The following is a 22,851-nucleotide window of genomic DNA, read 5'->3' as shown; positions in this document are numbered from 1 at the left end:
CAGCTGTTTTTGTTGATAGTTCGATTAGAGTCAGATACGACACATATCAATTGTTTGACAATTAATCACGTGACATTACTTAAACTTAAATATGGTTTTGTCACCTGACTGCAGACAAACTGAGAATACCAACTCAACGAGTTACAAAACGAAAAGTCAGTCAGTGCCGTCAGTGGTGTTTTGTTTTCTTTTCATTGTAAACAGAACAAAAAAATTACAAAAATTGTGTATTTCAATAAATTAAAGAACTAAAATTTTGGTGAATAATGCCTGAGCTTTATAAGGATTAAAAATGTCTTGTGAAATCCGTTTGACTGCCTCAATACAAGACATTCCAGCTATTCGAAGATGCCTATTTCCAACTGATGATAACAGAGGTATTTTTCACTTAATTTAACTTTAAATGAAAAATTCAAGTGAGATTGTAGGTACTGATTCCTGGTTGCACTTATGCAAAATCTCAGCCTCCCCTACAGGGGATATAATTGCCCTAGCAAATGAACGGCGATTAGTGGTGCTTAATGCTAAATGGGACTCTTCTACCTCTTTAAGTTCATTTCAGCCAATTTACACAGATTCAATTCATGAGTATGACAAAGTTAAGGCAGTTTTGTGTCTTCCAATTGTTGGTGAAAGTCACAGTTCACATGTTGGACCAGACTGGATTTGTATTGTTTTAGGTACTAAAAAGTCTTGTTTGACTCTATTGAATTTTAAGTTATTATTTTACAGGATTTGATTCTGGTTTTGTACGTTTCTACACTGAAAACGGCGACCTTATATTAGAAGAACAATTCCACAATGAAAATATCTCAAGTATCAAGTGCCAAAGCTGCCACAGCCCACATCCAGACTTATGCCCTGAAATGCACAGTGAGGAACTGTACATTCAGTACCAAAGCATGGTTTGTGTAGTGAATGGTCAACAGTTGTTTGAGAATTTAAGACAGTTTAGAAAACAGCTGGCAAGAGGTATAAAATTTGCATGTAGACCTGTTCAAAATGTTGTGTTCAAATCAAGTTCAGGCAAAAGGGAGTCCTATTGATGTTAAACCAGCCCCGTTAGGGGTCCGAAAGTGGGGTTTTCAAGATCAAGCCACTATAAATGATGTGGCAGTGGTGGGGCTGAACTTGACCAATACATTCGATCATCTTCTTACCGCCGCTATATGTGGTGGGTTTGATGCCAAGTACAGAAATACGGCGCCTAATAGCACTTTAGTGTTAGCGGCAGGGTCTAAACCATTTTTAGGTCGGTTGGGATAGTTACATGTTGGGAAAGTAATTAAGTAAGTAATTTGCAGGTTACCACTACGCTTTGGAGGGGGTAAATCAACCAGTTTTTGGGGATGTGGCCAAAGTGGTTGCCAGCAAACTTAAATCGGCTTTACCGTAAGTTGATTTTTCATAAGGATAATTAACCTTTGTTTGGTGATTTCTCACTGTTACTTGACATTCCCTATCTCATTTCACTAGACAAAGATCAAATAAGAATATGTGTTTTATAATAATTAAAAAAGACCATTTTGAAAGTGTCAGAAACCTCTAAATTGTACTGAGAAGCTTCTAAAATGGGTCAGAGTGCTCTAGAAGTGTCTTGAATCTTCCCATAACTGTTTTAAATTTCCAGAGGCTTCTAGAACTATCTTCACAGTGTCGGAGACTTCTAAATTGTACTGAGAAGGTGTCAGAAACCTCTAAATGCTACTGAGAACTTTCCAAAAAGTGCTAGAGCTCTCTACAAGTGTCTTAAAACTTCCCATAACTGTTTTAAATTGCCAGAGGCCTCTAGAACTATTTTTACAGTGTCAGAGACCTCTAAATTGTACTGAGAAGCTTCTAAAAAGGGGCAGAGCAGTCTATAAGTGTCTTGAATCTTCCTATAACTGTTTTAAATTGCTAGAGGCCTCTAGAACTATTTTTACAGTGTCAGGGACCTCTAAATTGTATTGAGAAGCTTCTAAAAAGGGTCAGAGTGCCCTAAAAGTGCCTTGAATCTTCCCATAACTGTTTTAAATTGCTAGAGGCCTCTAGAACTATCTTCAAAGTGTCAGGGACCTCTAAATTGTACTGAGAAGCTTCTAAAAAGGGTCAGAGTGCCCTAAAAGTGCCTTGAATCTTCCTAGAATTGTTTTAAATTGCCAGAAGCCTTTAGAACTATTTTTAAAGTGTCAGACACCCTTAAATTGTACTGAGAAGCTTCTAAAAAGGGTCAGAAGGCTCTACAAGTGTGTTGAATCTTCCCATAACTGTTTTAATTTGCCAGAGGCCTCTAGAACTATCTTCAAAGTGTCAGGGACCTCTAAATTGTACTGAGAAGCTTCTAAAAAGGGTTAGAGCGCTCTACAAGTGCCTTGAATCTTTCTAGAATTGTTTTAAATTGCCTGAGGCCTCTAGAACCATTTTGAAATTCGCTCATTTGTGTCGCTCTGTTTGTTGAAATGTTATAGCAAAAATTGTGTTTTTTTAGTGGTTGGTTAACTGGTAGTAGATCAAACGAAACCAACGAAGTAACAATTGCAATGCAAGTGGTGGATAATATGGGTCTTCGTTTTGGTTTGGCCGATCTGAGACGTACGGCCACTCAAGTAGTTTTGTGTCCTAACAAAAAATTGGCGGCTGTATCCGACAATTTAGGACGAGTCTTGTTGGTGGACGCTTTTAGGGGTGTGATTTTAAAAGTGTTTAAAGGTTATCGCGAAGCTGAATGTGCGTTTGTGCAAGTATGTTTTTAGAAACGGTTTTATGTTTTATGTTATTTGGGGGTTTAGGTTCCAGATGAACGTAGATCAAAACACCGTCAGGGCAACAAAGTGGCAAACTTTCTAATAATCTACTCGCCTAAAAAAGGAACTTTAGAGATATTCACTCTGCAGCAAGGCATTAAAATTGCCACATTTTCAGCCTCAAAGTGCAGCAGATTGTTGTACATAACCCACGGCCTAATGGGTTTCAGTGCAATGACCAAATCGCGTTACGTATGTCAATTTACGTGTATTTTTCTGGACAACGACGGTAAAGTCAGGGAAATTTACGTGCCGTTCCACTACGCTTTGGCCGAAAAGAACAGCGTCAAAGCCCGCGACATCCACTTGTACAAGAAACTTCGTCAATTAATCAAAACAGGCGGTTTGAGTTGCGACGATTTGACTAACGAGATTTATTCGATTTGTACCGAACTGAAAACCACAGAACTAAAATCGCAAACGTTCGATATGCTCATTGGTTGCAGAGACGTGTCACCTGAAGGTCTACTAAAGTGTAGCCAATATTTTTTAACTAATATTGATGAAGCAGACAGTGAAGCAAGTTTTCAGGCAATTTGCCTTAACGTCCAGTCTTTAATCGAACTGTACGTGTTCACTTTATCTGCTGACAGTACGAAAGAAGCGGAAAGTTCAGACGAGACACTCAATTTGGATCCCAGAGACTTGAAAGGTCTGCAAAAACTACTGGATTTAGCCACTTCAAGCGGTGAAAACGATTTGAAAATGCCTCGTGTACGGTTTTTCAACGAGTCCTCGTATTGTGTGTCGGATTTTTTGAGTTGTTTCGACGTCAGCCATGGTGGTTGTATCAGTTTGAAAACCAATCTAGAAGATCAGCAGAAATTCAAAGTGTCAGAGGTAAGAGAAGAGATGAGTTTTCATTACCCTGTTTCCAAAAAACACTGCAAAAAACAAAATGTTTCTCAAGCAGTGGAAAGCTTTCCAAAAGCTTTTAGAACGCTCTAAAGGCTTCCAAATGATCTTGAGTCTAGAAACTCTCATAAAATTTCTTCCATAAGTTTCTAGAACAGTCCATAAGTTTTCAAATGCTTTAAAAGCAGTCCAGAAACCTTCAATGCTTTTTAAACTCTCTAGAAACCTTCCAAATGGTCCTAAGTCTAAAAATATTTCAAAATACTACAGAAATAACTCCAAAATGCTTCTAAAGCAGTCGAAAGCCTTCCAAAAGCTTTTAGAGCAGTCTAAAAGCTTCCAAATGCTCTTCATCTAGTCTAGAAGCTCTCAAATCATTTCAAGACAGTCTAAAAGCTTTCATAAGTTTCTAGAACAGTCCATAAGTTTTCAAATGCTTTAAAAGCAGTCCAAAAACCTTCAATGCTTTTTAAACTCTCTAGAAACCTTCCAAATGGTCCTAAGTTTAAAAAGATTTCAAAATACTACAGAAATAACCCCAAAATGCTTCTAAAGCAGTTGAAAGCCTTCTAAAAGTTTCCAAATGCTCTTCATCTAGTCTAGAAGCTTTCAAAGCATTTCAAGACAGGCTAAAAGTTTTCGTATGCTTTTAGAGCAGGTTCCAAAAGTTTCTAGAACCTTGTACAAGGTTTCAAATGCCTTAAAAGCAGGCCAGAACCTTCAAATGCTCCTAAAGTAATCTAAAAAGATTTCAAAACAGTACAGAAAGTCCAAAATGCAGTCGGAAGCTTTTCAAAACGTTCTAAAAGATTCCAAATGCTCTTCAGTCTAGCTAAAAGCTTCCAAAAAATTTCAAAATTGTCTAAATTTTCCAAAAAATTATAAAACCGTCTAAGAGTTTCCAAATGTCTTTAAATCATTCCAGAACCTTCAATATGCTCTTTAGCTTGCTCCTCAAGTAGTTAAAAGAAATTTTGAGAACAGAAATTTCCAAAAACAGTCTAAAATCTTCCATAAGCAGTTTAAAAGCTTCAATTCTACAACTTAAATTCAAAAAAAGTACAAAAACCTCTGAAATAGTGTTTTTTTTTTCACGATTTTAGTGCTTTTTAATTCAGACTCTTAAGTAATTAGACTGTGGCAGAACAGATGCAAAATGTTGTAGTCAAATGTTAGTGAAAAACAAATATATTTTAGGTACTCTTTAGTCGTTACATAACAGGAAAATCGACCAACTTTGACGACTTTCTGGTGGCTGCCTCTTCCAGTAATGTGTCGGTTAAAGATTTATTCAACTTGGCTATCCACTATTGGATTAACCGGGCCTTAGACATCACCTTAAACTTAGAAAAAGACATGTCAAATTTCCTGAAAGTGATCAGCTTACTCGTACGTGTAGCCAACAAGGAGGGGACCCTGTTCGACTGCGACGAGGCTGACTTTTGCCCGTTTTGGGAAAGTATCCGACAGAATTTAGCTGACAATTCTCGACCGTTTCCTGCTTTAATGGCCGCCATGTTGTGTAAGAACGTCGTGTTGAAAAACGACAAAGAAGAAGATAACGGTATTGAGGTGCTGAGTCAGGAGAATGTAAAGTGGTCTCTTTTGATTGGTTAGTCTAGTTTATTTGTCCAGGCTTTACAAACATTTCAAAGGTTTTTAGGTAAATTGGAGGATGTTTCCATGTTGAATATTATATTGAGTAGCAAACCTCAGTTGAAGAACCCCTCACTACCGAAACTAGTTCATGACAGGGTTGATATAAGTTTAAAGTACATTCTTGAAGGTGGGAGGGGGACAGTTAGTGAATTAACATCTCAATGGTTGACAGCTTGTGGCGTTGATCCTCAGTACATTGTAATCAATGAAGTGATTTACAAAAATAGCTGTCAGGATCAAAGTACGTTGATTTTTGTCTAGTTTAAGATGAAGTTAACTTTTCATGTTGGTAGACTTGCCTGACGTGGACGTCGTAGAAGGAATGCACTTGGAAGTGATCGATTGCGTAAAATCCGAGGACTTGTTCAGTTATTTGAATTTGTTAAAAGCACAGTTTCCGTATAGTTTGGAAGGGAACAACATTCTGGCCAATATGTGTTGGGAGTACGCGTCAGCGTGGCGTAAAGATATAGTAAATCTGGATAAGTTGCGGGCCGCTTTAAAATGCTTATATGTAGTGCCCGATCCGTTTATCAAAAAAGGTTTACACCAGTTGGTGTGGAACACCCATTTAAAAATTGTCTTGGAAAGCGCCAGCAAATTGATTAATAAAGTGGGGAAATTGCCGAAAGAAAGATTATGTCAGCAGGACACTGGACTGTCTGACAAGCAAATCACAGAGTTTGTCGGTAAGTTTCATTTACCATTTTATTATAATAATGATTGAATTTTTGTTACAGGAATTTCAGTGGATTTCATGGAATCATTCTTGGACGTAACCCAAAAAAACTGCGATACACCAAAACCAATAACGTTGCAATTCGAACCAATTTGGGAACACTCAAGTCCGCAAACGTTGATAGAACTTGCCGTACAGCAAAAAGACGTCGATTACAACCTGCTACACTTACACTACCAGCTATGCCTTGTCCTGTACATGATTACGAAATTTGCGGTCAAACACTCGAAACCCATCAATAACCTGTTTGAGGCTTCTCTAGTCAATTTGTTTTTTACGGGTCTGTAGTGAAAATTTTTGGTTTTGGTGTTTGGTGAGGTCCAAAGTAGATTTTCAGCGCGAAGCGGATGCCAATTGGAACAAGTCGGACATGAAAACTAACTCGTCCAGAGACCAATTTTTAAGGAAAATCATTACTGCCAGTATAGAAACTGTTACCCTGGACGAAAACGGACAGATTTATTGTAAAGATCACGTGGAATGGATGGATAAATGCATGACGTTGGCTAGAATTTGGAATTTGGGGGTGGACAGTCTAAGAAGGTTTAGTTCCAGATGCTTTATTTAAACCTACATAACTAATTCTATTGCAGATTTCAAATAGTTCAATTATACATTAGCGGTTACGACCTAATAGCTCAGGATCTACTCCCTGCAGTTAGTGATTGTAATTTATTGGGGGAGGAACTGTTAAAAGTAGCAGCCACTCGATTAATGCAATACCTGTCGTCCTCGCCTAATTTAAGTGAGAATATTGCCGCCTTGAGTCCAATTTTAACCCGTTATATTGACTCGTTGGTTAGTGTCCAGGCTCGTTTATTTGATCCTGAGCTAATTCAATTTTGTTTGCAGAACGGAACTTGGTGTTCCCCGAGTGATTTGGCGAATATACGGGTATTGGCCGAACACGCTTTAGATTGCATAAGCGGGAGCGAGAAAGAACTGTCTAAATTGGCCGAACTCGTGTTGGACGCTTGTAAAACTTTGGATGATATCAACAAATCGTAGACTAATAACAGTAAAGTTAAAAGCATTTTATTAGAGTGTGTATGTTTTAATATCTACGCGACACGTCTAAAGCAATTGTGATAAACAGTTATTATATTATCATTATTGTAATTGTAAACAGAGTCTAATAATTATTAAATAAATGATCAAGAACTACAAAGTCGGTTAAGGGGGGAAAGTTTAGGGAATTTTATTATGTATAACTTATTCCCTCTTTCAAAATTGAAATATCTTTTGTGGCAATATCAAAATGGCTACCAGAGGCATCTAACCGCCTTAATAGGTTCAAGACATCTCTGGCAAATCAGAATGGCTTCCTAAGGCATCTGGCAGCTTTAAAACAGCCTTAAAGGAGTTCAGATGCTTCTAGCAATATCAAAATGCTTTCTAGAGGCTTCTGGCAACTCTAAATGACTTCTAGATGCGTCTGGCAGCTTTGAAACAGTTTTAAAAGAGTTCAGAGGCCTCCGGCAACTCAAAATGGCGTCTAGGGGTATCTGGCTGCTTTAAAACAACCTTAAAGGGGTTCGGAGGCCGCTGGCAATATCAAAATGACTACTAGAGACATCTGACAGCCTTAAAAGGTTCAAGACACCTCTAGCAAATCAAAATGGCTTCCAAAGTTATCTGGAAGTTTTAAAACAGCCTTAAAGGAGTTCAGAGGGCTCTGGTAATATCAAAATAGCTTCTATGCTTCTGGCAGCTCTAAATGGTTTCTAGAGGCAAATGGCAGCTTTAAAACAGTCTTAAAAGGTTCAACGGACCTTTGGCAAATCACAATGGCCTGCAGAGACAGCTGGTAGATTTAAAATAGTCTTAAAAGGGCTCAGAGGCCTCTGGCCGATGTTGCGTCCAACCATATTTGACAGGGCAGACGATCACGTGATACCGTGATATTTTGCAATTTTTGCCGTTTTCTTTCGGTTTGTGATCTCGGATCCAAACGCATTATGTTTTAAAAGTCACATGACACCATGATTAAACACATCACATGGAGGTCATGTGACTTTTGAAACATAAGGCGTTTGAATCCGAAATCACAAACAGAAAGAAAACGACTATATTCACCGCCTACTATATACTAGAAAGCCTAGAAGGTGCTTGTCAAAAATTCCAATATGGCGGAAATAATGGTGGTGGTGACAGTTTGAGTTGTTTGGTGACGCAGTAAATTTTGAGCCTGTCCACTCAACTTGCTGTCTTATGGTGGACATCTCATCTCATCAATAACTAGATTACACAAATAGCAGGTTTTCTCATGAATTATACAGATTTCCAAAAAAAAAAGCATTTATTGCATGCCAAACATGTGAGATTCTTAGAATGTTTTTTTTCAAAACAATATAGTTTTCTCATTTTTATTTATAATTGCTTAATGAAAGATAGATATTGTGAGGTTTAAAGGAGGAATTTGTCAATACGGCAACGTCCAAACAGGTGATTAAAAAGATGGATTTAATTATTGTTTGAAGTGACGTTTATTTGACAGGTCCAATTGTGCAGCATTTGCGTAAATCCAGCCTGTTTGTATAATTTGTGATTGGTCTAAAAAAGCAGCTTCCTGGTTTTTTTTGACCAATCACAAAGTACAGACCCACTTTCCTGACATTTAGGCAAATGCTGCGTTTTAAAGAAACTTTTCAAGATTTTTCCAGCCATTGCAAGCTGTGTTTATTCTGCATTATTATTTTCAAATTACACATTTTTATTAAAATATCAGGTTCTTATTTGCTACACGAAATGGAAAGTCAACAACAAAGACCGCATCGTACAGCATCCAACATCGAAAAATCTGGACTGGAGTTTTCGGTGCCCCCTTATGTCCTCCCCGCGCCGAGTCCGCCCTTTTGCGACATATTCGCAAAATCCGGCGCCGGCGGATCGGCGCCGCCGCCCGTTACGTCACGACGCCGCCAAAAACGGGACAGTGCGATGGCGTCGATCACAAGACGCTCGTCAGCCCTTTGCGAGACCTAATTTCGTGAAACGACGCATCTGGTGCCCCCTCAATTAAATCGTGTGTTGGTTGTTCGCGAGCAAAATTTTAAACTCCCCCGTTATTTATGCGAAATCAGGTGAGTGTTTTTTGGTATGCAAAAAGGGTATGTTTTTCGCTACGTTCAATTAGGGCAAAGTTGCCTGCTGTAAAAGGCACCCGGGGGGGGGTTATATAAGCTGGAGGAGAAAGTCTGAGATGAAAATGTGCAATTAATTAGGAACAGGATAGGGAGGGTAGGGGTTAAAGTGTCAGATGGGGGAGATTTGAAAAATTCTTCATTGTTTACATAAAAATCACATGACCTTCCAATTAAAGTAGGGCAAATTTTTCTAAAATATGATATGATACACAGGATGTTTTTCTTTCTCCTGGTTTGTTCACGCATTTTGTACAAGCATGTAATGTGAAATTGGTCAAAATGAAAATAGAAACTTCTTGAGGAGTAATGAATTGGAAATAGTGTTTCTAGATTTGCGTTATTTGTTTTTGTTGTTCACATACAGATGTCACCATCAGGTGTTTTCACATATTAAGTTAAGATATAAAAATAGTGCACTAATCGATACTAAATGGCATATATAATCTCATTGCCAACCGTTATTATATAAAAGTTAAGGGAGAAATTGTCTTTGTCCAGAGACAACCGCTCAAACTTATTGACTCAATCCAGTTTTTGTCTTTTTTACGCGCGTCCGTTAGAAAAACAAACCATCAAGGGAGGTTTCCCACCACATGACCTCCTCCGTCTATCATAAAGCATCTTTGCGATAACCTTCTAGTACATAACCCCCAGGACGGATTCTAAAATTGGAAGCATCCAACCTTTGAACTTTCCGCTTAATTTCGACTGTAGTCTTAGGAAAACCTTTGATGGTTTTGCCTCGGGCAGCTTAAAATGGAAACTGTTCATTAATTCAGTGTATCAAGAGGAGAAATAAAACAGAAACAAAGAGGGAGCGCTAAAAACCGCACACGTGCTGATACGTGGGAGTGGAGACTGCCTCACTTTGGGTGGCAAAGACAAGCCTTTTGTTACACAAATTGCTTCAATTTTTCGTGTAGAGGCACGTGATGAGTGTACTTTACATGTAAAAGTATTTTTAGATTTTTCTATTATACTGCAAAATTTATCAAATAATAATTCTACTATTAAAGGTAGGTAGTATCACAAAAACTACTTTCCGAAAAGTCTTCTTTGCACACAAGTTGAAGTGAATTTATCGTCCGGAGGTGCATATTATGCGATTCAATGGTGCTCCCGCATTCCTTTTGCATTTTATTCGGGTTGAAGGCAGAGAGAACTTGGCCGTGAGACCGCCAAAACTAGTTGGCAACCCTCCAAACAATATATGAAGCGATTTAATATGTTTTGAGCCAGATTGGCGTTTAAAACTGTGTGCATTTGATTTAACAAAAAACCGTCTTTTTTACTGTTTAGCGCTGATAAAAGGATCCCTACTGTTTGCCAGCAACCAAACATACAGGTCTATGTATGTCATTCCAGGAACGTGACATGTCATTTCATTGATTTTGTTATATTTTGATTTCAGTGTTTACAATGTCTATCTCATTTTAACTTATTCTGATAAAACAAGATGAAACAACTGGAAACACTGTCAATGTCAATTGTCAATCAATATGTTTGTGTCTTTTGCTAACCTTAAAAACACACTGATGCCATGTTGCCCAATGCTTTTTGATACTCAAAATAACCTTTTTGGCCATAGACCGCAAAATATCAATGAAAACCTTTGGAACTAATCTAGGACATGAGTGAATTTCAATCTGACGTCATCATTTTATTGCGTCATTGCCACTTCGGCTAGGATGGAGGGTAATTTTTGGACAATTACTAGCAAAATAATGATAAAGCTTGGTTTTTACTTTTTACAACCCTCATAGTTACAGAGTGACTCAATATACCAATTTGTAGCCCTTGAAATTCTCTTTTCACCACCCTGTATAATGTTTTCTTCCTAAAAGGTCGAATAACTGAGTTATTTACTGTTGAAACTAAGTTGTTTGTTGTAAAGTTTGAATTTGAGAGTTTTTTGACTTTGACAGCCCATAACTCTGTTATTTTGACACTTACGGGGTGGTTCAATACACCAATTTGTAGCCCTTGAAATTCTCTTTTCACCACCCTGTATAGGGTTTTTTTCTAAAATGTCAAATAACTGAGTTATTTACTGTTGAAACTAAGTTGTTTGTTGTAAAGTTTGAATTTGGCATTTTTCACTTTGACAGCCCATAATTCTGTTATTTTGTGAGTTACGGGGTGGTTCAATACACCAATTTGTAGCCCTTGAAATTCTCTTTTCACCACCCTGTATAGTGTTTTTTTCCTAAAATGTCGAATAACTGAGTTATTTACCATTAAAATTGAGTTGTTTGCTGTAAAGTTTGAATATGACAGTTTTCACTTTGACAGCCCATAACTCTGTTATTTTGACAGTTACGGGGTGGTTCAATACACCAATTTGTAGCCCTTGAAATTCTCTTTTCACCACCCTGTATAGGGTTTTTTTCTAAAATGTCAAATAACTGAGTTATTTACTGTTGAAACTAAGTTGTTTGTTGTAAAGTTTGAATTTGGCATTTTTCACTTTGACAGCCCATAATTCTGTTATTTTGTGAGTTACGGGGTGGTTCAATACACCAATTTGTAGCCCTTGAAATTCTCTTTTCACCACCCTGTATAGTGTTTTTTTCCTAAAATGTCGAATAACTGAGTTATTTACCATTAAAATTGAGTTGTTTGCTGTAAAGTTTGAATATGACAGTTTTCACTTTGACAGCCCATAACTCTGTTATTTTGACAGTTACGGGGTGGTTCAATACACCAATTTGTAGCCCTTGAAATTCTCTTTTCACCACCCTGTATAGGGTTTTTTTCTAAAATGTCAAATAACTGAGTTATTTACTGTTGAAACTAAGTTGTTTGTTGTAAAGTTTGAATTTGGCATTTTTCACTTTGACAGCCCATAACTCTGTTATTTAGACCGTTACGGGGTGGTTCAATACACCAATTTGTAGCCCTTGAAATTCTCTTTTCACCACCCTGTATAGGGTTTTTTTCTAAAATGTCAAATAACTGAGTTATTTACTGTTGAAACTAAGTTGTTTGTTGTAAAGTTTGAATTTGGCATTTTTCACTTTGACAGCCCATAACTCTGTTATTTAGACCGTTACGGGGTGGTTCAATACACCAATTTGTAGCCCTTGAAATTCTCTTTTCACCACCCTGTATAGTGTTTTTTTCCTAAAATGTCAAATAACTGAATTATTTACTGTTGAAACTGAGTTGTTTGCTGTAAAGTTTGAATTTGACAGTTTTCACTTTGACAGCCCATAACTCTGTTATTTTGACAATTACGGGGTGGTTCAATATACCAATTTGTAGCCGTTGAAATTGTCTTTTGACCACCTTATACAGGTGTGGTAAATCCAAAAGCGACCATAGGAAAACCGTGTAACGGACAGAGAAACGTAGGTAATTGCATACGCGGGAGAAGGACAGAAAACGAAAAAAATATCAAGTAGGCCATATATTTAGCGCGCTGTTGCCAAACGCCGTAAGTAAGTTTGTCGAGGGTATTGAATACTTGCGGCGTTTGGCAACAGCGCGCTAAAAATATGGCCTACTTGATATTTTTTTTGTTTTCTGTCTTTCTCCCGCGCATGCAATTACCTACGTTTCTCTGTCCGTTACACGGTTTTCCTATGGTCGCTTTTGGATTTACCACACCTGTATAGTAGAAATGTCACGCTACCGAAAAATTGAAGCATTTATACCGGAAATGTGTTGTCCAGAAAGGAGTACTTTGAAAATTGTTAAGGTTAGGTATACAACATTTTCTAGAAAATTTCCGGTAATTTTTCGGAAAAAATTGGAAAATCTGAAACGTCAAAATGTCAATTTAAATTCATGCTGTCTAAGCCAAAAGGGATTTTCTAACAAAAATAGCACAGTATATTCGTTTCCCATCGTCTCTTACTCCAGAGCGAAGTAAAAAGCTGCAAAAATATTTTTTAGTGTGTCTGGGCATGGTAAAACTAAAAGTGAATACGGCAACCTGCCACCAACGACATTATAATGTGACAGTTGACAGTGAATGACAGTTGACACTTTAAAAGTTAAAACTTTGACATTTGATATCAGACATACGTCCATACATATTGTGTTTCGCTCAGTTTGCTATAAGCAGAACAGAGACAGAGCAACTGGCCTTTTCTTAGGACACATAAAACTTATCTCAATAATAACTATAGTGAGTGGGATTTCTCTTAATTGTATCATAATTATTGCAGGCTTGTAGCGTGTCTAATCGAACGTCACTTATCTGATTATTTCCCTTGTTTACCATTGATTGGTATTGAAATGTTTAGCTTCGTAATGTATTTTTAGATTTGTGAAACACACCAGTGTTGAGTCAGTCGTGTAAGTGCGCTTTAATATGATAATTCAGCGACTTATGTAATCAAAATATCTCTAAATCTGAATAAACGTTTTGGTGGTTAAATCAGTTTGATTTTTCTGTTAGCAAAAAGTCTTCCATTCGCATTGGCCCACGACGAGCCCGCGATCGGCAAAATAAGGTGCCATGCTACAGTTTTTTGCTGTTTCTGCACGTTCATCGCCGCCCGCTCGAACTATACAGAGCCCTCCGAACTTATGACTACCGTAAGTGACTAGATTTCGTCCAATTAGTGAATTTTCAAGAAAAACCATTACCGGTGCAGCAATTAGCGCCTAACAAGTGCGATGGCGGTCACAGTTGTCCACCCCCGGAGAAATGTTGCAGGACTGGCTGCTGTTTACTGTTGGCCTCGTCCAATTTACGACCCCCCACCGTTCAAACTGGAAATGTATTTACGAACCCGTTGTTTCTCGGACACTGGTAAGTTTTATTGATGGCTTTTCTATTCAAATTGACAATCACCAAACTGATTGTTATTCATGCCTGTTTTGCAATCTGACTGAGTTATCACGTGACAGCGCTAATCGTTTACAATAGAGTATCACACGCGACAAATGTCAAATTTAAGTCTGCTTAAACAAAACAATTTTCAGGTACTTTTGGTTAGCAGTGACTGCAACAATAGCGGGTATCCTGTGTGCGTGCTCGTTGTGGCGTAAACACAGTCAAGGCCGGCTCTGTTGCAGATCGGGTACCAATCGGAACCGGACTTGTTCAGAGCCGGACTCGATTGGTTCCTGTTACGCTCCGCCTCACTACAACAGTTGCAACAACTTCCAAGCGCCTCCACCTCCATATTCAGAAGTACTGTCCCATATTTAGGCAACCAGAGATATTTCTAATTTGTTTCGATGCTTTTTAAGGTGACATCAAAACCGGACATGTATCCTCTGGTGATTAGTTGCAACGTTGCCGAGCCCGTAATCAAAAATAATAATAGTTCGACAGGATACTTGTTTCAGTATTTCAGGAGCTTTATTCGTATTGGTGAGTAATTACCCGTTGGTGGTGGTATATAATAGGGCCCTAATGAAAATTGCGCCTTCTAAAGGGATTATGACCCTTTCATGTGGCGGTTTTAGCCCCGCTGCCAACGGGAACATTGTCCTGTTTCGGGAGTGTTTAGTTATTGTATCACTTACTATACGCTCTTAAAAATCAAAAAACTAGATTTTTGACATAAAACATTTTTTTAAGAGGTACCCAGGAATTTTCTTGGAGAAATTTTTGGAATTTTAAATATTAATGGTGGAAATGTGACGTGAGGTGTCATTTGTCGAAATATCATTTGTTTTAAGGTGCCACGCCCTGAAAACTGTCAAAAATGCCCTATTTAGCAAGTCAGGCAGTTAGAGCAAAACCGACATTAAATTCGTTTTCCTCAAGTCAAATTTAGTAAAAAAAGTCACTTTGACAGCTTGAAATCCAATATGGCCGCGGTCGGTATAGTAGGCCAGGCAAAACCGTCATTTGGACAAAATTTCTGTACACTTTTTCAAAAAAGCGTCCATAACTCGCTTATTTCAAACATTTTGAGTAAACATGTCCGATGATCAAAGATAGTTAATGAATGGGGCTATCACGTGACGTTGACAGGACCTGGTTGAGTTGCACCGTTTGGCCGCAATAGGGCGTCAAAGTTGATTCACTTTTTTCAAACATTTTCTTAAATATCTCCAAAACGGTTTGAGTTAGGGTTGTGCAATTTTTATCTTGTATGCAACTCGGTAAAACGCAACTTTTGTTAAAAATAATTTTTTTTTGTAAAACTCACCGTTTGACGTAAAAAATTAAAAAACTAGATTTTTGACATTTTTCTAAGAGAAGACCACAGGAATTTTTTTTTAAAAATTTTTAATTTAAAATTTTTTTTTCTGCTTTTATAAATTTAGAATAATGGTGGAAATGTGACGTGAGGTGTCATTTGTCGAAATATCATTTTTTTTAGGGTGCCACACCCTGAAAACTGTCAAAAATGCCCTATTTACCAGGTCAGTGACAAAATGGCGGCAGGTAGAGCAAAACCGACTTTAAATTCGTTTTCCTCAGGTCAAATTTAGTAAAAAAAGTCACTTTGACAGGTTGAAATCCAATATGGCCGCGGTCGGTATAGTAGGCCAGGCAAAACCGTCATTTGGACAAAATTTTTGTACACTTTTCCAAAAAAGCGTCTATAACTCGCTTATTTCAAACATTCTGAGTAAACATGTCCGATGATCAAAGATAGTTAATGAATGGGGCTATCACGTGACGTTGACAGGACCTGGTTGAGTTGCACCGTTTGGCCGCAATAGGGCGTCAAAGTTGATTCACTTTTTTCAAACATTTTCTTAAATATCTCCAAAACGGTTTGAGTTAGGGTTGTGCAATTTTTATCTTGTACGCAAACACAGCAAAACGCAACTTTTGTTAGAAATAATTTTTTTTTGTAAATCTCACCGTTTGACGTAAAAAATTTAAAAACTAGATTTTTGACATTTTTCTAAGAGAAGACCACAGGAATTTTTTTTGGAAAATTTTTAATTTTAAAAATTGATTTTTTCTGCCTTTATAAATTTAGATTAATGGTGGAAATGTGACGTGAGGTGTCATTTGTCGAAATGTCATTTTTTTAGGGTGCCACACCCTGAAATCTGTCAAAAATGCCCTATTTACCAGGTCAGTGACAAAATGGCGGCAGGTAGAGCAAAACCGACTTTAAATTCGTTTTCCTCAGGTCCAATTTAGTAAAAAAAGTCACTTTGACAGCTTGAAATCCAATACGGCCGCGGTCGGTATAGTAGGCCAGGAAAAACTGTCATTTGGACAAAATTTCGGTGCACTTTTCCAAAAAAGCGTCCATAACTCGCTTATTTCAAACATTCTGAGTAAACATGTCAGATGATCAAAGATAGTTAATGAATGGGGCTATCACGTGACGTTGACAGGACCTGGTTGAGTTGCACCGTTTGGCCGCAATAGGGCGTCAAAGTTGATTCACTTTTTTCAAACATTTTCTTAAATTTCTCCAAAACGGTTTGAGTTAGGGTTGTGCAATTTTTATTTTGTACGCAAACACAGCAAAACGAAACTTTTGTTAAAAATAATTTTTTTGTGAAAAACTCACCGTTTGACGTAAAAAATTGAAAAACTAGATTTTTGACATTTTCTAATAGAAAACCCCAGGAATTTCTTTTAAAAATTTTGAATTTTAAATATTGATTTTCTCTGCCTTTATAAATTTAGATTCATGGTAGAAATGTGTCCAATTTCCATACTTGTAAATGTATCATTGTTGTATAACTGTGTCTTATTTCAGGTTCTCTTTCCGCAACCAGCACAAACGACTCTATAAGTTCCAGTTTTCTTTGTAACGCTGTTAACGAGGTATGACACATTCACAAATTTACTTTCTAAAAGTATTAAAGAGAGTAAAACCAGGCAAACTTGGTGCCACCTACCTATTCCAACGTTGCCAGCTTGGAGGAATTGGCAATAGACTCACCTGCGCACGCCAGCCCGTCGAGTTCCGAACGTCGTCTGCCTCGCAGCACTTCTTCAGTTTCCAGTACCACCACCACGGAATACCACCAGGTCTTGCAGCACAGTCCCAGCGCCTCACTGCAACCGACTGCGTCTCCGGCACTCCCTCTCGTTCATAGTTCTCTGGTCAGTCAAAATGGTAGTTGCAACAATGTGCCAGATACAAACAGAGAGGAGAATAGGGAAGGGAATAAACTTGGTACTCTAAAATAGGATTTAATTGTTTTGTGGTTATTTTGATGGTGTGGTTTACAGTAAGCAAAGCACCTTCGTCGTCTTCAACGTGTTCTCCACCTCCAACGAGGCCAATTTTGAGGCCGCGCAGGCCTGCACCTCAACGTAGCCAAGACTCCACCGAGGACGAGGAGGTGTTTTCGGCCCTGCTGAATTTATCTATTTGCGCGCCCAATTCGGTGGAACAGACGCATCCTCAAGCTACCACCATTTTGCAAGACTTGGGCGTTACTAATAGCATGACAGGCTCAGATATTAGCAGTCTAGCTAATTTAGGTAAGTCTAATTCAATTAATTTGACAGTATCAGAAATGCAGCGAAAGTGTGTTTAACTAATTTTCTGTTTAAAGGTACTCCGGATTCTCCACCACGGGCTACTTCACCTACGGTGGAGATGCGCGAACTGCTGGATAAAATTCAACAATTACCTGCGCAGAAAAGCCCCCATCCACCATCTGCGTCATCCAGCACCAATCAGAGTCGCCCTTATTTTCATAGGGTGCGCCCCAAAACGATGTACATGCCCTTGGGCGAAGTACAAACAGTCAATTCCGGCAAAAAGGCGATTCCAAACGGTAAGTGACAACGTTAATCTCTACACAGTGAGTAGTTTGTGTAATTGGTCAAATTTATTTAGCAAAACTACCTTCAATCAACTCACTTTTGTTTTTAGTGTTTACGAAAAATTGGTTATCACGTTCGGCGCCCTGTACCCCATGCGGGCCTCTGGCGCCCCCGTTTCCCTCCGGTCGGGGCAGTCAAAAGGGCAGCAAATCTAGAATAACCGACGGAAGTCCTCTTCTGAAGCAGCACGCCGAAGAAATCGAGGAGGATTCCCATCGCGACGTGTGCTTATGATCTTAGAGTATCGCAGTTTTTCTGTAATTGAGCTCTAGTTTTGAATCAAAAATCCCCGAAGTTTAATCTCTTTTTGTAACGATTTTATAATCAAAATGGCTGGAATTTAGTGACGTATGGGTGGGTTTTTGATTCTAATTTTCGTAAAAGATTAATTGAGTTATTTCAGTATTATAACTATATTAAGCGTAATGTACGATTTTTGAAATTTAGGGTATTTTGTTGCTTCAAAGTCTGATAAATCCCAATATTATATTTTTTCAGGAACTGTCTACTAAAAACATGCAAGTTTTTTTGTAATATCTAAGTAATTTGATGCTTTGAGTGAATAATTTCCGCAACGGAATTGTTTAAAAAATAGAATTTAAAAAAAAATCTTTAATAAATGGATTGCATTTATTAATACAGTTTTCTACCCCTTCGTCGTTTTGATTTTAGCGACGTCATATACTTCCAGTTTTAATGTTTTGACGAGAATATTATATTGAATTGTTAATGGTTCTTAGTAGGTACGTAATTGTTGTAAAATGTGAATTTAACAGTGTTGTTTTAACAAGAAAATCTGTACATACTCTATATTGTATTCTGTGTATGGTTGTTAAGTTTTTTATTTTTGTGCTCTGAGAGAAGGTGTTAATTTGCGAAACGAAACTTTTTTACATTTTATTTTCGATTCACAGGCCTAAACCTGTTCTTACGCTTAATAGATTGGAAACTTACCTAATTGTAATTGTTTTGATAATAAAATAATTTTCATAGTACTTCCTTTGTTTTCATCCGGCAATTAAGCTGCTAAGATGTTGCCAGGTGGTGATGGTGTCTTAGGAAACTAAAATAGAACAAAAAAACAATAATTTACTTTTATTCACAGACAATGTTAAATTTACTAGAAATATTACACATTTAACAAAAAATTTACAAATTAGAACACTTTATACAATTTTTAAGTGCACTTTCGGATTGCTTATTTTTAAATTTCTTGATAAAATCAAGCGCAATTTTACAATAAGTCCAGGAAAATTACACAGATTATTTTCATTAAGGACAAGCCAATTTCAATATCAAAAATGTCCACAAAGGCACAATAAATATTATAAATTTCCTAGCAGCTACAAATAGTCATTTATCATGTATATTAAATAAGTTAAGTATTAAAAATAAGCGTCTTCATTTTAGTCGAGGCCGTATTAACCTAAACCCCTAAATCTGGCACATTTTACACAAATATATGGCTTTTTCACTTTTTTTTCAAATCTCCTTGTTGAGATCACGTGTCGTGCAAAATGGCGTCTATACATCGTTCAGTCTAAACTCAACAGAACCGTGTGTTAATACGGATTAGTTTCCGGTTAGTTCTCGAGACTGTAAAAAAATCACAATTATCGTAAAAAACACTAAACACTGCTAAAAACGTTTGATAAAATTTTGTCCTCAAAATGGCAGTGTTTTGATAACCATCACTTGTCATTGAAATCGTGATTAGTCGTTGGGATGGTAACCGTTGGTTCTTAGTGGCTGTCTTTCAGGTGCTGACGATGGCCGTTTCCTCTTGAAAAATCCGCACTAAAAATTACACAAAATACTCACTTTTGCTAAAAATACATCAAGACAACGACTTACTTTATACAGTAATAAAATGACTAGCAACAAAATTAGTGTCCCGGCAATGGCCGACAGCAAAATAATCCACAACGGGACCGCTTGCGTCGTCAATTCCTGTTCGCCTGCAGGAATATCCGTAAAGATCTCGTGACTGTGCAGTGCAGGATCTTTGGGTTTGCCTATGTGAGGCAACTTGGATATCCTAGCAACCATCATCGACGACAACTTGATTGGTTGCGTGGTGCTCAACTTTCTCACCGCCTTCACGTTCAGCCTCGACCTCAAAGCGATCGAAATGAATTCGTCCTTTTTCAGTTTGCCTACCACGCATTTGACGTAGAAACATCGAGTTGCCGTGCATTTTAGTGCGTCATCGATTTCAGGATCAATGTCGATCTATTGAAGGAATTTTGTCATTTAATTTTTTTTTGAGGTTAGGAAGATTTACTTGTCGTCGCCCTCGTCTACGGCTCAAGTCAGGCGAGTCTGTGGGGACGTTATCGCGTTCCACGTGAGGCACTCCAGGCTCCTCCCATCTGGAGCGTTCCCATTCAGAAGTTTGCTCGTTGTGGTTAGAGATGCCTTCTCCTAGAGTGCCCGAAAAAGTACCTGTTCTGGTACGTTGGCCGTTTCTTGTCCATTGTCCTGCTCCTTGTTGTCGTGTGGCATCTTCAAATTCAGTGTTAATTTTGACTTCCTTTGAACAATCGGGTGAAAATTACCTTGGCTAGCCCCAGCATGACCAACCATACCCAGATCAATAGTCTGAGTCCTGAAACCGCTTCCACCAGCTGCAACGTCTCCAAAGTTAAACTGTGGTGGTTGATCGGGATCATCGATGGTTGCCGTGCCCTCAACAGTCCAGGTACGATTGTACAAAACTCCGGAACCGCCTCGTGACGCGCTTGAAGACTCCGCCGACTCATCGTGATAAACACCTTGGGCATCAAAGTACCCAGTACGTACCCGACCTCCTGAAACCTTTAAATTCAATCGTCAAAACGTGACAACACTGTAACCCACTGTAACTCACTCTGTGACCTCCACGTTGCTGCGCCCACTGTCTTCTTTCCTCCTCAACCCGCCTACTCTCCTCCAATTTCCGTCTTTCTTCAATCTCATACTGTCTGCGTCGTTCCTCTTCTAACCTGTAACGCCGATCTTCTTCCTCCCTGTGTTGTTGCCTATTCTCCAAGTAGTCACGTTAATTACACCACAACTTTCGAGCAACCAACCCACCTTAAAACATCTTCACTACTGGCTACCGGTACCGAAGGCCTTCTTCTTTGGGCTTCCAGTTCCAGTCTTCGTCTTTCTTCCTGCCGTTGCTTTTCCTGTTGTCGCCTTACCTCTTCCTCGTAGGCCTGCAGACGGGCTTTTTGTTCGGCTTGTTGTTTTTCTTCTTCGCGTCTCAACTGTTCCAGGTACCGTTTCCGTTCTTCCTCCTCTTGCTTACGGCGTTCCTCGTATTTACGACGTTCCTCTTCTTGCGTTACCACCACGTTTTGACCTGCAAAATGTTTAACGATTAAAACCTAATAATTTATTCCCTATTCCAGGATACGTGGCCACCAAGTCTGCTGTGGGCAAACATCTTCAATTATACAGGTGTGGTAAATCCAAAACCGACCATAGGAAAACCGTGTAACGGACAGAGAAACGTAGATAATTGCATGCGCGGGACTAAGACAGAAAACGAAAAAAATATCAAGTAGGCCATATTTTCAGCGCGTTGTTGCCAAACGCCAAGTTATTTTGTCGACGGTATTTGAGTGATACTTGTGGCGTTTGGCAACAGCGCGCTGAAAATATGGCCTACTTGATATATTTTTCGTTTTCTGTCTTTCTCCCGCGCATGCAATTATCTACGTTTCTCTGTCCGTTACACGGTTTTCCTATGGTCGGTTTTGGATTTACCACACCTGTATATTTATTTGTAACGTCAAAATTATAATATCCACCTTCAGTTCAATCTTTTGCAGTTGAAATTAATTTTAACCGTAATAAAAACAAACAGGCAGAAAGAACCTAATGAGAAAATTTCTAATTTTTCAGTTAAAATTCGTGTTTTTGGACTGACTTTTAGTAATGTCAATCAATCAATCAAAAAAGTAGCTTTATTGTATGATTCACACAGCAGAAATCATCAATAAACAGGTTATGTCTGTTTTTTGTTAATAATAAAAGCAAAAAACCTTTCAAATACGTCATTTGACAGATTTGTTTTTTTCTTCTTTTTGTGTCTATTTGCCGCTATTTTTGTATGGTTTTATTTTGAACAGGTAAATTTACAATTGCAATAGCTATATTGAGATATTGAAGGGTTCTGAGAGACTTCCGCACGCTTCTAGAGCAGTTTAACAGCTTCCAAAAGTTTCTAGAACCGTCTACAAGGTTCCAAATGCAGTCCAGACGAAAGCCTTCTAAAAGCTTTTAGAACACTCTAAAGGCTTCCAAATGATCTTCAACTAGTCTAGAAGCTCTCAAAAAATTTCAAAGCAGTCTAAAAGCTTCCATAAGTTTCTAGAACCCTCCATAAGTTTTCAAATGTTTTAAAAGCAGTCTAAAACCTTCAATACTTTTTAAAGTCGCCAGAAACCTTCCAAATGGAGATGGAAAATACTACAGAAACTCCAAAATGCTTCTAAAGCAGTCGAAAGCTTTCCAAAAGCTTTTAGAACAGTCTGGAAGCTCTCAAAACATTTCAAGACAGTCCAAAAGTTTCCGTACGCTTTTAGAGCAGTTTAAGAGCTTCCAAAAGTATCTATAACCGTCTACAAGGTTTCAAATGTCTTAAAAGCAGTCCAAAACCTTCAATGTTCCTCAAGTAGTCTAAAATGATTTCAAAACACTACAGAAACTTTTAGAACTGTCTAAAAGATTCCAAATGCCCTTCAACTAGTCTAGAAGCGCCCAAAAGATATCATAACAGTCTAAAAGCTTTCAAAAAATTCTAGAACCGTCTAAGAATTTCAAAATGCTCTTTAAACTGTCCAAAAACCTTCCAAATACTCCTCAAGTAGTTTCAAAAGATTTTAAAACACTACAGAAACTCCAAAATGCTTCCCAAGCAGACGAAAGCCTTCCAAAACGGTCTAAAATTCCTAA

The 22,851-nt window shown here is 38.1% G+C and overlaps 3 protein-coding genes across 8 annotated transcripts in view; 2 read left to right on the top strand and 1 right to left on the bottom strand.

The window, feature by feature from the left end:
- Positions 1 to 108: 108 nt before the first annotated feature.
- LOC145728232 (rab3 GTPase-activating protein non-catalytic subunit-like) lies at positions 109 to 7,207 on the top strand. 2 transcript variants are annotated; one of them, XM_081978309.1, is made up of 15 exons: positions 109 to 377; positions 429 to 680; positions 733 to 972; positions 1,022 to 1,252; positions 1,305 to 1,392; positions 2,471 to 2,723; positions 2,772 to 3,626; positions 4,839 to 5,253; positions 5,305 to 5,541; positions 5,594 to 5,761; positions 5,819 to 5,989; positions 6,041 to 6,319; positions 6,369 to 6,582; positions 6,633 to 6,837; positions 6,892 to 7,207. In XM_081978309.1, exons 1-15 carry the CDS (start codon positions 293 to 295, stop codon positions 7,045 to 7,047), a joined length of 3,849 nt encoding a protein of 1,282 aa, XP_081834435.1. In that variant the 5' UTR covers positions 109 to 292; the 3' UTR covers positions 7,048 to 7,207. The 2 variants fall into 2 exon arrangements, with proteins under 2 accessions (XP_081834435.1, XP_081834434.1); XM_081978308.1 differs by having other exon boundaries at positions 5,594 to 5,989.
- Positions 7,208 to 8,963: 1,756 nt separating this feature from the next.
- Positions 8,964 to 18,902, top strand: LOC145728236 (uncharacterized). Of its 2 annotated transcripts, none has more exons than XM_081978319.1 (10): positions 8,964 to 9,122; positions 13,591 to 13,730; positions 13,790 to 13,947; positions 14,121 to 14,331; positions 14,391 to 14,514; positions 16,826 to 16,893; positions 16,948 to 17,248; positions 17,305 to 17,559; positions 17,634 to 17,858; positions 17,957 to 18,902. In XM_081978319.1, the coding sequence occupies exons 2-10, from the start codon at positions 13,722 to 13,724 to the stop codon at positions 18,139 to 18,141; spliced, it is 1,536 nt and encodes a 511-aa protein (XP_081834445.1). In that variant the 5' UTR covers positions 8,964 to 9,122; positions 13,591 to 13,721; the 3' UTR covers positions 18,142 to 18,902. The 2 variants fall into 2 exon arrangements, with proteins under 2 accessions (XP_081834445.1, XP_081834446.1); XM_081978320.1 differs by lacking the exon at positions 8,964 to 9,122 and adding an exon at positions 13,326 to 13,487.
- Positions 18,903 to 18,988: 86 nt separating this feature from the next.
- Positions 18,989 to 22,851, bottom strand: part of LOC145728231 (integrin alpha-PS2-like) — a 41,536-nt gene continuing 37,673 nt past the window's right edge. For all 4 annotated transcript variants that reach the window (XM_081978305.1, XM_081978303.1, XM_081978304.1 and 1 more), the window contains 6 exons: positions 20,983 to 21,253; positions 20,777 to 20,927; positions 20,466 to 20,724; positions 20,192 to 20,412; positions 19,762 to 20,139; positions 18,989 to 19,704 (listed from right to left, as the gene is read on the bottom strand). In XM_081978305.1, coding sequence (XP_081834431.1) covers positions 19,621 to 19,704; positions 19,762 to 20,139; positions 20,192 to 20,412; positions 20,466 to 20,724; positions 20,777 to 20,927; positions 20,983 to 21,253 — 1,364 coding nt within the window. In that variant the 3' untranslated portion in view covers positions 18,989 to 19,620. The remainder of the gene's footprint in view (positions 19,705 to 19,761; positions 20,140 to 20,191; positions 20,413 to 20,465; positions 20,725 to 20,776; positions 20,928 to 20,982; positions 21,254 to 22,851) is intronic.

The sequence above is a fragment of the Ips typographus genome, linkage group LG4 (assembly GCF_016097725.1).
Source record: "Ips typographus isolate SLU linkage group LG4, UJ_Ityp_2.0, whole genome shotgun sequence".
Classification (NCBI taxonomy): domain Eukaryota; kingdom Metazoa; phylum Arthropoda; class Insecta; order Coleoptera; family Curculionidae; genus Ips; species Ips typographus.
Note: the sequence above shows the minus strand (reverse complement) of the source record. Positions and strands in the feature narration are given on the sequence as shown.

What these genes read in the sequence shown, in the direction of transcription:
- LOC145728236 (XM_081978319.1), top strand. An exon ending in CCGTTGTTTCTCGGACACTG is followed by an intron (nt 13,948 to 14,120) that starts GTAAGTTTTATT and finishes AACAATTTTCAG; the next exon opens with GTACTTTTGGTTAGCAGTGA. An exon ending in CAGGAGCTTTATTCGTATTG is followed by an intron (nt 14,515 to 16,825) that starts GTGAGTAATTAC and finishes GTCTTATTTCAG; the next exon opens with GTTCTCTTTCCGCAACCAGC.
- LOC145728232 (XM_081978308.1), top strand. Translation starts at nt 293, where the DNA reads ATGTCTTGTGAAATCCGTTTGACTGCCTCAATACAAGACATTCCAGCT. An exon ending in AAACTTAAATCGGCTTTACC is followed by an intron (nt 1,393 to 2,470) that starts GTAAGTTGATTT and finishes GTGTTTTTTTAG; the next exon opens with TGGTTGGTTAACTGGTAGTA. An exon ending in GGGGTGGACAGTCTAAGAAG is followed by an intron (nt 6,583 to 6,632) that starts GTTTAGTTCCAG and finishes ATTCTATTGCAG; the next exon opens with ATTTCAAATAGTTCAATTAT.